At 35.9% G+C, this 13,847-nt stretch overlaps 2 protein-coding genes across 2 annotated transcripts; one reads left to right on the top strand and one right to left on the bottom strand.

Annotated features, from left to right (window-relative positions):
• Positions 1–1,291: 1,291 nt before the first annotated feature.
• Positions 1,292–4,900, bottom strand: LOC110749874 (protein FAR1-RELATED SEQUENCE 5-like). Its single transcript, XM_088251592.1, has 4 exons — positions 4,584–4,900; positions 1,826–4,010; positions 1,676–1,733; positions 1,292–1,539 (listed from the first exon to the last, which is right to left on the bottom strand). The coding sequence occupies exons 2-4, from the start codon at positions 3,985–3,987 to the stop codon at positions 1,519–1,521; spliced, it is 2,241 nt and encodes a 746-aa protein (XP_088107718.1). The 5' UTR covers positions 3,988–4,010; positions 4,584–4,900; the 3' UTR covers positions 1,292–1,518.
• A 1,418-nt stretch (positions 4,901–6,318) lies between these two features.
• TRX-M4 (thioredoxin M-type 4) lies at positions 6,319–8,391 on the top strand. The gene is made up of 2 exons (XM_021977792.2): positions 6,319–6,722; positions 7,883–8,391. The coding sequence occupies exons 1-2, from the start codon at positions 6,461–6,463 to the stop codon at positions 8,194–8,196; spliced, it is 576 nt and encodes a 191-aa protein (XP_021833484.1). The 5' UTR covers positions 6,319–6,460; the 3' UTR covers positions 8,197–8,391.
• The last annotated feature ends 5,456 nt before the right edge of the window (positions 8,392–13,847 follow it).

Below are 13,847 nucleotides of genomic sequence, written 5' to 3'. Positions count from 1 at the left end.
GTTTGACATAAAAATTTAGAAGTGTTTTTGAGTCATACTGTTGAAACTGGTATGTTTATTTTAAAATAAAATTATTCAATAATTACATTGAATTATCTTTAATAGTGGGAGTTAAATTTATTTAATACTGGTTGTTTTTTCTCAAGGGCTTGTTTGCTGGTTTTAAAGTCTCCAACAACTATTTTATTGAATACTATCCCCTTCAGTTGAGGGATCCCTCAAATAGTGTTATTTGAGGGATGGGGCGCTCAACCGTTGGATCTGTTTTAATGACCTTGTGTGGCTGAGATTGAATTACATCTTTTAACCCGTTTTCACACTCCTGACCCACCACAAACTCCACTTCAGTTGAGGGAACGACGTACGCTGGGAAACCAAACGTCTCTCTTTTTCCTCCAACGCTTGGAGACCTATCACGCAGACCAAACGACCCAACGTGAAGAAGAAGACCCACCATCGTCAGTTGAAGAAGAAGACCCACCATCTATGCGACAGAGGTATGCTATCATTGGTTCTTATTCTTTCAATATCTGAGCCATGGTTCTTCGATTTGGAGTTCTGGGATGAATTCTGATATGGTTTCAATGGGTTTGAAGATCACTCCTCCAGATTTTTAATGGTTTCTTAAAGTTTTGGAATATCATGTGTATGAAGTAAAAATAAACACAATTTGATTAATGGAACTTCGATTTTGGGTTTCTTGCGTTGTGTGATGAGTTTTGATTTGGGTTCTATTGAGTAATTCATAATTTGGGGGTTCTTGCTAATTATTGTTAGTTTTTTTTTTATTGTTAACCCCAATTTTTTTATTCAGGGACGAAGTGCTGCTAGAACAAGATGTCAACCCAATTCAGGATCTAGATGCCAAATTGTGAAATTTATTGAATAATCAACATCTGATGTACTAAGGATGGTTTTTTTTGCGGGTGTTTGTTTAAACTCAATAAGGATTTTGTAGCTCTTCTCTGTAATAAGGATGGTTTTTTTTTTGTATGTGTGGGTTGGTAATTTGTATAGGGATGACGAGACTACTTCCTATACAATGGATGTTGTACATAATTGTTTTTCCCTTTCGTAATGAATACTTGATGTTATCAAGTTTATTTTATCTTAGTAATGAAAACTTTATTCAGTTCATAGTGTGGTAGTTTTCCCGTGTTTTCTCTTCCACTTTTCTGAACTTTAATGGCATATATGATAGTTTGTTTCACTATTTCAGTACTAGTAAACTCATCCAAGACATTCATTCATATAACACCAAAACTTAACTATGATATTAAAGAATAGCAGCAAAACAAATTTGTTTCCTTTTAATTGAAATGATTTCTGAATGGTTTTCTTTGTTCAATACACTGCGCATCAAAAGGCATTCTAATGAAAACAAAAAGTACAAACACAATCTTTCCATTAGGAGGCTAGTTGCACGAAGCTTGATTGGGCAAACATAGTCTTTTCTTCAAGTATGTCAGTGCAACTCTACAACCCAAGAAATAGGTGGAATCACTGGAGTTCGAAACATCATCCAAAAAACTCATCATCCTGACAAGACAAAGTAAATGAAAAAATAAATACAAATTTATCATTCTCAATAACAAGCAATTTATATAGTGGAAGAATTATTGTCCATTTCATCAACAAAATACTCCATATAAGTTCTGTGTATAACTATAATTACCTGTGACGAAGAACTATTATCCATGCCATTAAAAGCATCTTTTTCAACATTTGAAGAGCTATCATGGTCAAAGATAACATCACAAAATTACACATGAGGTTAATACATAATAATAAAAAAGGAAAAATACAAATAAGTTTGCATTCTTACGATTTTTGAAGCATAGGGCAGTTCCTTTTGTCGTGTGTTTGTCCATATTTTCCACACCCATTACAACGCCGACCTTTGTATTTTTCTCTCGCCAACTCCTTTCTGCCCTTAAGTCTTTTCCCACTTCCTTTTGCTTTAACAGGATCTGGTTCATTTATACAAGCTTCAAAAGCAATACTTCTCCTTGCAGAAGGTAGTACTTCTTCAGCACCATGAAGCAATGGTTTAATCCTCTCAATCAATGAATCCAATGCCTCACAGAAGATCTGACTGGCCTCATCACTTAAGATGACTTTATCAATCACATTTGAATATCGTTGGAATAATGCACTGCGCTTTCCTATTAAGGATTTGTCAACAGATATCACAACACCATCATTGTCAACCACAAGATCAGATCTAGCAGATCTAGTCCATCTCTTCAAAATATATTGATCTGGCAATTCATGAAGCTGACGTATTTTGTGCAAATATGCCAAAGTATGGCTACATGGGATTCCCAAACTCTCAAACATATGACAGCTACACGATGCAAAATCTGCATATTTGTCATAAACAATCAGCCGGTTTCTTTTTTTCTTTTTGTCATCCATATGTACAACTTTATATGTGCAGTGAGTGGCATTCTCTTCTATAAGCTCAACATTATTGCAATAACTCTCCCACAACTGATCTTGAAATTTATAGAAGTAAGTACGTGTGTATATATTAGCCATTTGTCTATCCATCATTATAGGGCACTTAGTTTTTGCCTTCTCATTTATATCAGTGTGATCTGCCATCAATTCCAAATGTCGTTGGTGTAAAAGTCCTCTATTAAATTGAACCATAAAGTCCACCAAGGAATTGTTTTTTGATACATACCTCTTGAAAAATGCATGCCCACTTTCTGCTCGCTGACTACTAGACATTCCACATGAGAAAATGTGGTTCACATAAGCTGGCACCCATTTAGATCGAATATTAAATATTGATTGCAACCATGTATCTTCATTTAACCCGCTGTCCTCAACAATTCTCTTCCATCTCAAGTCAAACTCATCTCTACTCTCAGAATCCCAAACACATTCTCTAAATTGTTGATAGTGAAGAATACACTCGGGCTTGTCAGAGAATTTATTCAAAATATGCCAGCTACAATACCTGTGAAATGTGTTTGGAAGAGCTTCTGAAATGGCTTTTGTCATTGCTGGATCCTGATCAGTAATAATAATTTTTGGAGCATCACCTGGCATAGCCCTCAAAAATTCTCTAAACAACCAAATGAAGGAGTCTGCAGTCTCGTCACTTAAGAATGCCCCAGAAAAAATAATTGTCTGACCATGGTTGTTTACTCCCATAATTGGTGCAAAGATCATACAATATCGATTGGTGTTGTAGGTAGTGTCGAAGATAACCGCATCACCATAAAACTTGTACGATTGCCTAGAGATTGCATCAGCCCAAAAACATCGAGTAATCTTGTGTTCAATATTTGTCTCAACCTTGAATATGAACCCTGGATTTTTTTCTTGCTCATTCATGAAATGATCAAACAACATTTCTCCATCATGACCCTTGATCTTCATACGTCTATCTCTGTTGGAGTTGTACATATCTTGTTGAGTAAAACCAACATTTTCAATGCCTCCAGCTTGCGTTGCTAGAATGTCATATTGTTGGTGTGTGGATACATTTACGGATATTAGTTGTTGTGCTACAAGTTGATCAACACCAGAAATTCGACGATGGGACTTTAATAAGTGGCGTCTTCGTGGGGTTGTCATTGGATGAGTATGAGCCTCTTCAAATATGGTGACTACGTATCCACCATATTTTGATTTAACAACTATTAGTCGTGCCTTGCAAGACTCTCTGCCTACTCCACGACGCCTTTTTACAGCACCACTTGTTTCAGTTGACCAACTTCCCTCTTTATTGCAAACGTACTCTTTTCGTATGACCTCTCCGTCTTTACTCTTCTTACTAGAGTATGATCGAACACTAAACCCAGCTTCCCTTGCATACTGATTGTAAAAGTCATACACTTCTTCTAATGTTTCAAATTGTTGACCTTGGAAGGGAGTGAGCTCACCAATTACTTGAGGATAGAAAATTGATACAGAAGGATTTGTTTCCGAATCAGTTTCCATGTGAACTAATATGCCATTATTAGCTTCCATAGTTGAACAACAGGTGAGCAAATCTGTTTACCATAGAACATGCACAGATACACTTTAATCACAAAACATGGACATATATATGACATTCTGTTTTTTCTTCTCAAATATCAATTAAGAGTAGATAAAAAAAATATATTATATGTAAGAAATTCTGTTTTCTTGTTTTTTTTTTTTCCTTAAACTATGTTGAATGGAGCATTGAAAGCACGATGGAAAACTACAAAACTACAAAACTACAGTACTCCCAAAAAACAAAAAAATAAGTAGCTATGAATCACAAGAAACACAAACCATGTTGAAAGGAGCATTGAAAGCACAGGTTTGATGGAAAATTACAAAACGTACTCAATAAAAACAAAAGTTGTAGAATTGTTGATGAGTTCTTAAAATCCATATCAAAACTCAGGATACCATACCCGTTTATTTGTGTTTATTTTTACTTCATACACATGATATTCCAAAACTTTAAGAAACCATTAAAAATCTGGAGGAGTGATCTTCAAACCCATTGAAACCATATCAGAATTCATCCCAGAACTCCAAATCGAAGAACCATGGCTCAGATATTGAAAGAATAAGAACCAATGATAGCATACCTCTGTCGCATAGATGGTGGGTCTTCTTCTTCAACTGACGATGGTGGGTCTTCTTCTTCAACTGACGATGGTGAGTCTTCTTCTTCACGTTGGGTCGTTTGGTCTGCGTGATAGGTCTCCAAGCGTTGGAGGAAAAAGAGAGACGTTTGGTTTCCCAGCGTACGTCGTTCCCTCAACTGAAGTGGAGTTTGTGGTGGGTCAGGAGTGTGAAAACGGGTTAAAAGATGTAATTCAATCTCAGCCACACAAGGTCATTAAAACAGATCCAACGGTTGAGCGCCCCATCCCTCAAATAACACTATTTGAGGGATCCCTCAACTGAAGGGGACTGATATATATATATATATTTTGCACAAGGAAAAAAAAAAAAAAAAAAAAAAAAAAGCTACATCCTTCTTCCTCTTCTCTCATGTGAAATTCTCTCTTCCTCCTATTTATTTTACTGAGATTCTAAGCAACATAGTCAGAAAGGTGTTTGTATTTGGTTCCTTCCTTAGTGCAAAGAAGAACCTAGACAGAGGAGATTCTGGGACTATTTTATCCTGGGGACGTAGTGGCATTCTGATCTGCTTGCACAAATTGAGCGGAGCCGCGAAACGTCTTAAAGAGAGCGACTTAGTCCGCGACTCATCCCAAGAATTGTTCATAGCTACATATTGTATTTTTCGGGTAATATTGTTCTCTTAATTCAATTTATGCACCAACACATACAAGTGCTTTCTAGCACTTCTACATAGATTTCTCATGAAAATGTCAACATCTATATAATAAAAGCATTTTTGGTAGAAGTGCTTCCTAAAAAAAATAGTCCTAAATGAGCATAGTTTAGAGCGGTAGATGATAATGGTAAAGAAATATACACATTTTTAACGTTGAAGCACCAACATGAAAAAAAAAAAGACCACATATGTTAGGAGTTACAAGACAAGGATGATGTGAAGGCATCAAGCGGAGACAAGGAGCAAATGCAACATCTTTCAAGTATTAAATTGTTGCCATACTTTTCTTAGCAATTGTTTTTTTTTCTGCTTACCAAAAAGATGCAAACAAAAATTGGAAAAAAATAATAGCCACTATTAAATTACTTTTCTATCGAAAATGTTATTAATTCTATAGAAAACAAAATTCATTAGTTTTAGAGTGTCGGTATTGGATTTTTCATTTTACACAATACTCTCTTATTCGTTGAAACTCATTCCGTTTTACAAATTACTTTCGAAACTCATGGAAGTTCGAAAAAATTGCGTTTCATGAACCACATGTAGTCATGAGGCTATTATTTTTTCAATAGGACCCTCCTCTAAATTTTTTTAAAAAAAAGGTAAACTCCACAAAAAATTTGTATAAATCTAAATTGATTACTACTCTTAATTTGAAGCCATAGATAACAAACATATTTGGAGGTACACACTACAAGGATTGATGTAAAATCATCAAATGGAGACAAGGAGCAATTCCCAACATATCTTTCAAGTATTAAATTGTTGTCATACTATTTTTAGCAAAATTCTTTTTCTTCTCACTAAAACAATGCAAAAAAAAATACAAAAGAAAGAGAAAAAAATAGATGCCATAAATAAAATTATTTCAATCGAAATTGTTAATAGTGGTGGTGAGGTGGTGGAATTTGATTGGTCACTTCACCAAAAAGCAGGAAGAGTCAAAGGAGAGAAGTTGACCCCCTCAGTTGTCGTCTGATCCAATAATACCAAATGCCTTTGCTAGCCACACTACTCCCCATCCATTCGCTCGCTGCCTGCTCTAACTCCATCTCCATCTCCTCCATCAACTACTCCGTCTCCACCCTAAAAATCTCCCCATCACAATAAAGCTTCTCTCACTTCTCTCTCTCTCTTCAGCTCCGATCCTCTGCGGCCATGGCTACAGTCCTCGACTCTCTCGTCGTTCCTCGCTCCTCCGCCCTGCCTTCCTCGGCTGCGCTCTCTCCAATCGCCGCCGCCGCCTCGGTTTCGTCCTTGTCCGGCCGCTCTGGATTGCGTCACTACAGAGGCCTCAAGGTGGGGTCCGCTCTCCGAACTCGCTCTATCGGATCGCTGAGTTACGGTCCCGCTGCCGGAGGAGCTCGTCATCGCCGAGGTGGGCTCGTCGTCTGCGAGGCTCAGGACACCGCTGTCGAAGGTCAGTTTCGTAATTTCGCCATTCCTGTCATGATTTTAGCTTGTTTACTTTAAGATGATGTGTTTTTGTTGTCTGGAAATTAAGTATAAAAGAGGGATTTTTTTTGTTTTTTTTCTCATTTCTATTAGTTACGTCATTTTTGTCTATTTATTATTGGTTTGATTTTTGGGTTGTTATCAGATGATTGATTGAAATGGTTTATTTTGTAAAGTTGAAAATTTTGAGCTTGCAGCCTTGGAAAGTTTCTGTTTTTTCAGCATGGTAGCTGAGATAATTGAGTAAAGACGTTTCATAGTATAGCTATCATAAGTAGTTGATGCGATGGCAGGAATTTCTTGTAAAGAGTTTGAAAATGAAAGGAAACAATTGGCAAACAATTGGAAATGGAATAGCTGATCTGAAGAGATGTTAGTGTCCCGCTGAGATTGAAGAAGTATATTATATTGGTTTTAGAACTTTATGAGAAAACTTGGGATTCACTCAAAAATAGTTTGAGATTGTGAATCTGGAAAGATAGTAGGAACTGACAACTGAGGATGAGCTCATGTAAGAAGCATCGTCAAATGGTTCTGAAGATGAACTTTAGAGTCTTAGGCAATCTTTATCTTAGTAATTTTTGGTTTCTCGTAATTTTTTGGTTGAACCAGTGGATAGTGGAAATACTGCCTGGTGGCCTAAAGACAGACCATTTTTGTGACTGTCAAGGGACTTAATTCATGGTGACTGGCTAAATTATTCCGAAGTCAATGTTACGAGCTCAGGCGAAATGTTTACAGAATTATGGTGACTGATCATTAAAGACAGAATATAATAATAAACCTAGGGATGCTGGGAGCGATTAGTGATGGGACCAAACTTATGGGTAGATGCATGCTTACTTTTCATTATTATACTTATGAAAGTATATACGTTTACTTATCTAAGGTCAATATATCAGGACCTGTTTATAGGCAATAGATCAAGCATAATAATGGTTTAAAAATTTTATAAGAAAAGTTTTGTTTTGACCTAGCAGGTGTGCTTATTGAACTGGTTGTTTCTTTCTATGCAATCTGTCTCCGGAGCATTAGGAAGCTTTTAGTTTTTACATATGTTTGTTTATCACTCTTAGCAGTGTTGTAATTTTTATTATTGATTGTAAGTAGTTTAAAAATTTGCAGTGCCTCCTGTTACTGATGCAACGTGGCAGTCACTTGTTCTTGAATCAGACTCCCCTGTTTTGGTTGAGTTCTGGGCCCCATGGTGTGGGCCTTGCCGTATGATCCACCCTATAATTGATGAACTGGCAAAACAATATGCTGGGAAGCTCAAATGCTACAAAGTAAACACTGATGAAGGCGCTGCAATTGCAACCCAATATGGGATTCGAAGCATCCCGACTGTCATGATATTCAAGGGTGGCGAGAAAAAAGATACAGTTATTGGCGCTGTTCCCAAATCCACATTAACCACCAGCATAGAAAAGTTCTTATAGAGGTGGTAAGTAATGAATGTATTTGCTGGACCTAAGCTGCGCCTTTGTATGTGTTTTTTCTCTTTCTAGATTCTGATGTCTCAGAGTTTAGATACCAAAATAAACTCATGTCTGCTTCTGTATAGTTTACTTGGATAAAGCTGTAACTTTTTTCCGTTTTTTTTCAGAGAATGCTAGTTGCTTAGTTATTTATTACCTGAATCTCTCTTTTAGAATGTTAGTTGTGTACGTGGGAATTTTGGGCATGCTTGCCTTTGTTACAGTTGTGCTTCTTTGTCTGGGATTGAAGATCGTAGTAAGTGATGCAGTTAAACAATATGAATGTAGAATTACTTGGAAATATATATTAGCGGGTTAAGCACCAAAGTGAAATTCCTTGTGAGATAATGCCAAGGGCCTGGTTCAATGAATAGAGCCGTCGTACTACAAACAAATAGTCCTGAAAATCATGCCAACCCTTTTGGGGTCACCTTTAGGGGATTTTCCTTTATAGTTTCTTAGTACATGGGGTGTCCTGAGGATTAGGATTGATGTTTGGTAACATTCTTTCTGATGCCAAACTCCTTGTCATTGCAAGATACTCGAGTGATAGTGGACTGCAGGAATCACCTCTATACAATATTGAATTTGGTGGTGGGCAAGTCAAATTTAAGTTTACACTTGATGCAGGACAGCCTTTTGAATTAAATCCTAGGGTTGTGTTGCTAATGAGAGGTGGTGGGTATGAGTATGTGGGATGTTTAAGGTGAGAGGGAGTTACTAAATTAAAACTGTTGGGGATATTTAGGTGTCCATATTTTCATTTTGTAATGGTCAGAATCCTGTCTCCAGGGTGCGTAGAGCAGGCAAATTCGCCTCACTTCTCGTGTACTTAAAATTTCATTATCAAAATCTAACTGTTTCTAACTGCTGTATATGCTCACAGAAACCTTTAAATCCATTGAATCATAAAATGTTTTGACCCTTTTTGGAGACGTTCGACCTTCCTAACTATGCAGATTGCTGTCCTTGACTCCACCTAGGGTCAGTCTTGAGGTTTTAAAGGTCTTACATATTGACACAAATTCTTTGTTAGTTCTCATTTTCTTTTAATAAAAATTTGAGGCTACAATGGTAAGGAAAAAAAAAGGCCATTTGAAAATCTTATTTCACAGGCACCAAGAAAACCACTTAATAATCATTTCCTCCATACGACCGAAGCTCATACCATAATGAAACATTCTGGTGCATATCTTTATGCAGGGCCATGATTATGAAGAACCTACAAGTGGGAAAGATTGTGTTCACACTGATTTTATCTTCTTAGCACTCATCTTTGGAAGAGGAGTTAACTTGTTAAAAGCCCCTATTTGATGGTGTAGGCTGCCCGTTTGTTCCTTACATAACACAGATTGTCACACTTAGAAGATTTTATGTCTACAGAGAGGTGAATGGCTGGCTTTTGTGAGGCTCTGGCCTGTATTTATAGGTCATTTTTGCAATATATAGCATCAATGATGAAGCTAATTGCCTGGTTTGGTCATAATCTTCGCAGACTCATCTTTATGTACGTTTAGCTCAAGTTTTTATCAAATTTAGCCAAAATTTAGCCCCCAAATTCATAAATGTCAATTTTTGAAAAAACTTTCAAATATAGTAAAAAAACTCACTTAAATTGACCTAAATGCCCTTTAATTTAAATCTCAATTACACCTAAAACCCAAAATAGCATGAGCACTAACCCAATATGCCTATGAATCCTATCATAAATTTATAATAATAAAAAAGTTAAAAGGCAGTTTCTTGACATAATAATTTTTAATTGAAAAAAATTGAGTGGAACTTTCTTGCAAAATTCGTATCATAAATGAATAAATTTGTTTTTGCCCCGCATTTTATGCGGGGATTAAACTTTCTTGCAAACCAGCATATGTGCTTCTGCCTTCCCTCAGCACAAGAACTCCAGAAAAATTTCAAGGCAAACTATCTTCCCACAACACAAACTTGCCTATATTAACTTCGCTTCCCTTATACCTTTATCAAATAAAAATAATAATGAAATGAAATGAAAAAAAAGAGAAAAAAAACAAAAATACATCTAGTGTGGGTGCATGTAAAACATGATATTGTCGATAATTGTTTTCCATGAAATGTATGTATCCAAACCCTTAAAAACTGCTGCAAATAAAATCCATTAAGGGCGATTGACGAGGGGCAGTGTCCTTGTGTTTGAGGGTAGCGGGGGAGAGTGAGGCTTAGCCCACTTAAGGGCAGTGCCCTTGTGCTCAGTACTCTGCCGACGGCTTGGAAGAGCATGACAATTAGCTCTTTTTGTTAGGTTTTAATTTAGAGGGCATTTGGGACAATTTAAGTGAGTTTTTTGTTATATTTGAAAGTTTTAAAAAAAATTGACGTTTATGAATTTGAGAGCTAAATTTTGGCTATATTTTATAAAAACTCGTTTAGCTCTATCTATTTTTACTCTTTTTTAAAATACAAACGATAGTCTAAAATACAATGAAGATGGGGTTTCTCGCACACAAACTGCCAATGTGTCATTGGGATTTGAACCTGAGACTATTAGTCTGCAAGTCAAGGTACCCGTTGGCTCACGTGTTTGATAACTTGGAGCTTTTTGGCTGTCCCAATTGAGATACAATGTGTTTTTTAAAAGATAACTATACAAAGACGACTGAATAGTGAGATTGGAAAGGGTGCTTCGTGCCTCTTTTATCCTGAATAAAGAACCCAAGATCCTTGTTTGAAACAAAAAAAGACTGATATATATGACTTTAAGCACCAAAAAAAATAAAATATTATGCACAAGAATCACATTGCTGCAGATCCAGTGTGAACTGATAGGCTTTAGCAGCAGCTGCTATAGATTCATTCATTCATTGAAATCACATCTACACTCAAAAATCTTTTTGGGTTCCTTCAATCCCTCATCATCCTATAAAACTGGCTCTGAGTATGAATAAAACTCAAAAAGTCGTCCGTATTGATCAAAACAAAACTCTCTTTCAATTCCAATGTGAAAATATGAATGAAACAGCTAACTCTGGCTATACACATTTATTCAATCAACCACATCTCATCATCTCATACCCAAAATCAAATTCATACGTGTTAACCTTATCCTTCTATTAAATTTGGTCTCCAAACTCTATTTATGTAGCTTCGGGAACAGCTACATATCTTTGGATGCTATGCTACTTTGTAAGCGGTTACGTCATTTACTTATATGGAATGAGGTAACTCGTGAATTGGGAAAATTAAGAATATGTATGGGATCATGAAAATAGGTATGAGATCAACTACCTTCAATCAATCCAATTTCAGACTTTTTCTAATGAATTGTGGATTACATATTGTAAATTGGCGCCCACGTATTTTTTGATTTGGTATGTGTTAGTAAAAGGATAGGAAGTCAAAAATCGAAATATTTGTAATATGTATTTCAAATAAAATAAACGTGTCATTATCTCACAGATCACGTATATAGTAGGGATTTCGTACTGCATACGAATTCCATTAGTTGATTCTCATATCAAAGTTCTACTATGCAAAAGTAAACTCTTCTGTCAAATCCCAAAACTTAATCTGTCGGAGGGCCTACAAGAACGGAATGTAACGGTTTATGAGTTTTTGAATTAAATACCTTCCTATAATCTTTGGTCCAAAATCTTCCTATAATCTTTGATCTAAAATTTTCCTATAATCTGAGCCTAATTGGATGATGTTATTTTGTTTGAAAAAGAAATGACGTGTGAGATTTATATATCAAATCAAAATCAGCTTCTGATTAACTTTGACTTCTAGAAGCACAATCCTATTAGGAAACATCCAACCATAAGGCCTCCTAATAAGAAGCCCCTCATCCTCATCTGATGCTCTAATCCAATGCCAAGTGTCACATCCAAGGAAGCAACACGTGGCTGACGATGGCTTTTTCTCGTTGGGGTCCACGTGACTACATATATGGATATGAGTCCAGTCAGCATAACTTCTGACCCAAAAAAGTCCAATCAGCATAACTAGAAAGTTCCAACTTCCAATGGTTTACGTTTTGATGAAATGCATCTCGAAAGTCAGACGACTGCAAAGAACAAAAGACTGTCACATTCTTCTGGATGATCACACTTCATGGATTCATTTTTTATCTCCTTAAATTGCTCTTATTCTTTTTTAAAAAAATTAAATTATTGCTTTATAAGCAGCACACATCAATCCTATTTACTAATCAGTCGAACTCGAAAATTCTTATATCAATATATCGTAACGATAAATTCAATTAGTTGACACTGACATGAAGATTAAAATAAATTAAAATAAATAAAGTTGATAAGATCACATGTGATTACATTTATATAAGTACTTGGGTTCATGTCATACAGTTGCTTGTTGACATTTACTTGCAATTTGCATAAAATGTACAATTAACTTGGAGATTATTTGACATTTTAAATGAATATTTTCAATAATTATATGCATGAAAACGCCATATATATATGAGATTGAATATGAATGAGCTGTGAAAAAAATTTGAACGTGGACGTATGGGATTTCATTTTCAAGCAAGGGGCATGAAAAAATTTTGTCCTAAATTTGTGGCACAACTGGAGGGCAAGTCAGGCAATGTCTTTTTTACACGAATAATTTTAGGGTTGAACTTTGCATAATAATATATACCATTTTAATTTACAAGTAATACGTTGTTTAATCTTTAATTTGGTCAATTCTATATTGAATTGAATCAGTGTCCAACTAAATTTGCATGTGGGATAGTGCGTGATGCCCTTTCTTCTTAATCTTTCTTTTGCTACTTTCTCCGCCGGCATCTAGAAACCATAACGTATTTGCGGACGTGCTACTATATCAGTCTGAACTAACAATAATTTAGCTTCAATAGAATACTGGAAACGCAAGCAATAAAATGTACAAGAATCATAATTATAACGAGTGATGTTACACACACCAAATCCTTTCGAGAAGACGAAAACAAAAATCTCGTTCGAACTCTTTTTCCAACTCTCGCATATACAATGAGTTATAACTTCGTGATCCATAATCTCATTAAGTTTTCAATTCATAATATCTTGAGGATGAGCTACAAGAGTAAAGAAACACGTATTTTTCTAAGTTTTAAACCAATTTGTGCAAGAATTTAATGTGAGTAATTTTTCTCTTTTCTTGAAATTACGGTGACGTGGGAAAAGTATAATAGTTGGCTTGATGATAAGGCCGGCTTAATTGTTTGCTTTGGATAAGGTGGGACCTTATAGGTATAGCATTCCTTCCACCATTTCCATCGATCTCATCTTTCTTTGTCACAATTCAAACTTCACAATCTGTCTTTAATTTTCTAGTTATGGTTTGTGTGTATGGTTCCATATAAAATAGAGTCAATGAATGCAGCATTTCAATCCCATACGTCTTGCCCATGAGATTTGTCTCTAATATGACAGCAAGATATCAGTAGAGATGTTCCCACAGGTGCCCCTTCTTCCAATGGTACTCTAATTCCTATTCATAACCCTGCATTCCCTTTTTCGGTCTATATACATTCCCGGAAATTCATAAGCTCTATGGGGGGAGCAAAAATGGAGTCTTGGTCAGAGCAAGCCGCCCTATTCCATTACCAGAGATAATTAGTGATAATAACAGTTCCC

This window comes from Prunus avium, chromosome 4 (genome assembly GCF_965620075.1).
Source record: "Prunus avium chromosome 4, drPruAviu1.hap1.1, whole genome shotgun sequence".
NCBI classification, from domain to species: domain Eukaryota; kingdom Viridiplantae; phylum Streptophyta; class Magnoliopsida; order Rosales; family Rosaceae; genus Prunus; species Prunus avium.
This window is presented reverse-complemented; position numbering and strand designations above follow the sequence as displayed.

Coding starts and splice junctions, on each gene's coding strand:
- LOC110749874 (XM_088251592.1), bottom strand. CDS start 3,987: ATGGAAGCTAATAATGGCATATTAGTTCACATGGAAACTGATTCGGAA. Junction 1,734..1,825: donor TGCCCTATGCTTCAAAAATC/GTAAGAATGCAA, acceptor TGACCATGATAG/CTCTTCAAATGTTGAAAAAG. Junction 1,540..1,675: donor ATAATAGTTCTTCGTCACAG/GTAATTATAGTT, acceptor TTGTCTTGTCAG/GATGATGAGTTTTTTGGATG.
- TRX-M4 (XM_021977792.2), top strand. CDS start 6,461: ATGGCTACAGTCCTCGACTCTCTCGTCGTTCCTCGCTCCTCCGCCCTG. Junction 6,723..7,882: donor TCAGGACACCGCTGTCGAAG/GTCAGTTTCGTA, acceptor AAAAATTTGCAG/TGCCTCCTGTTACTGATGCA.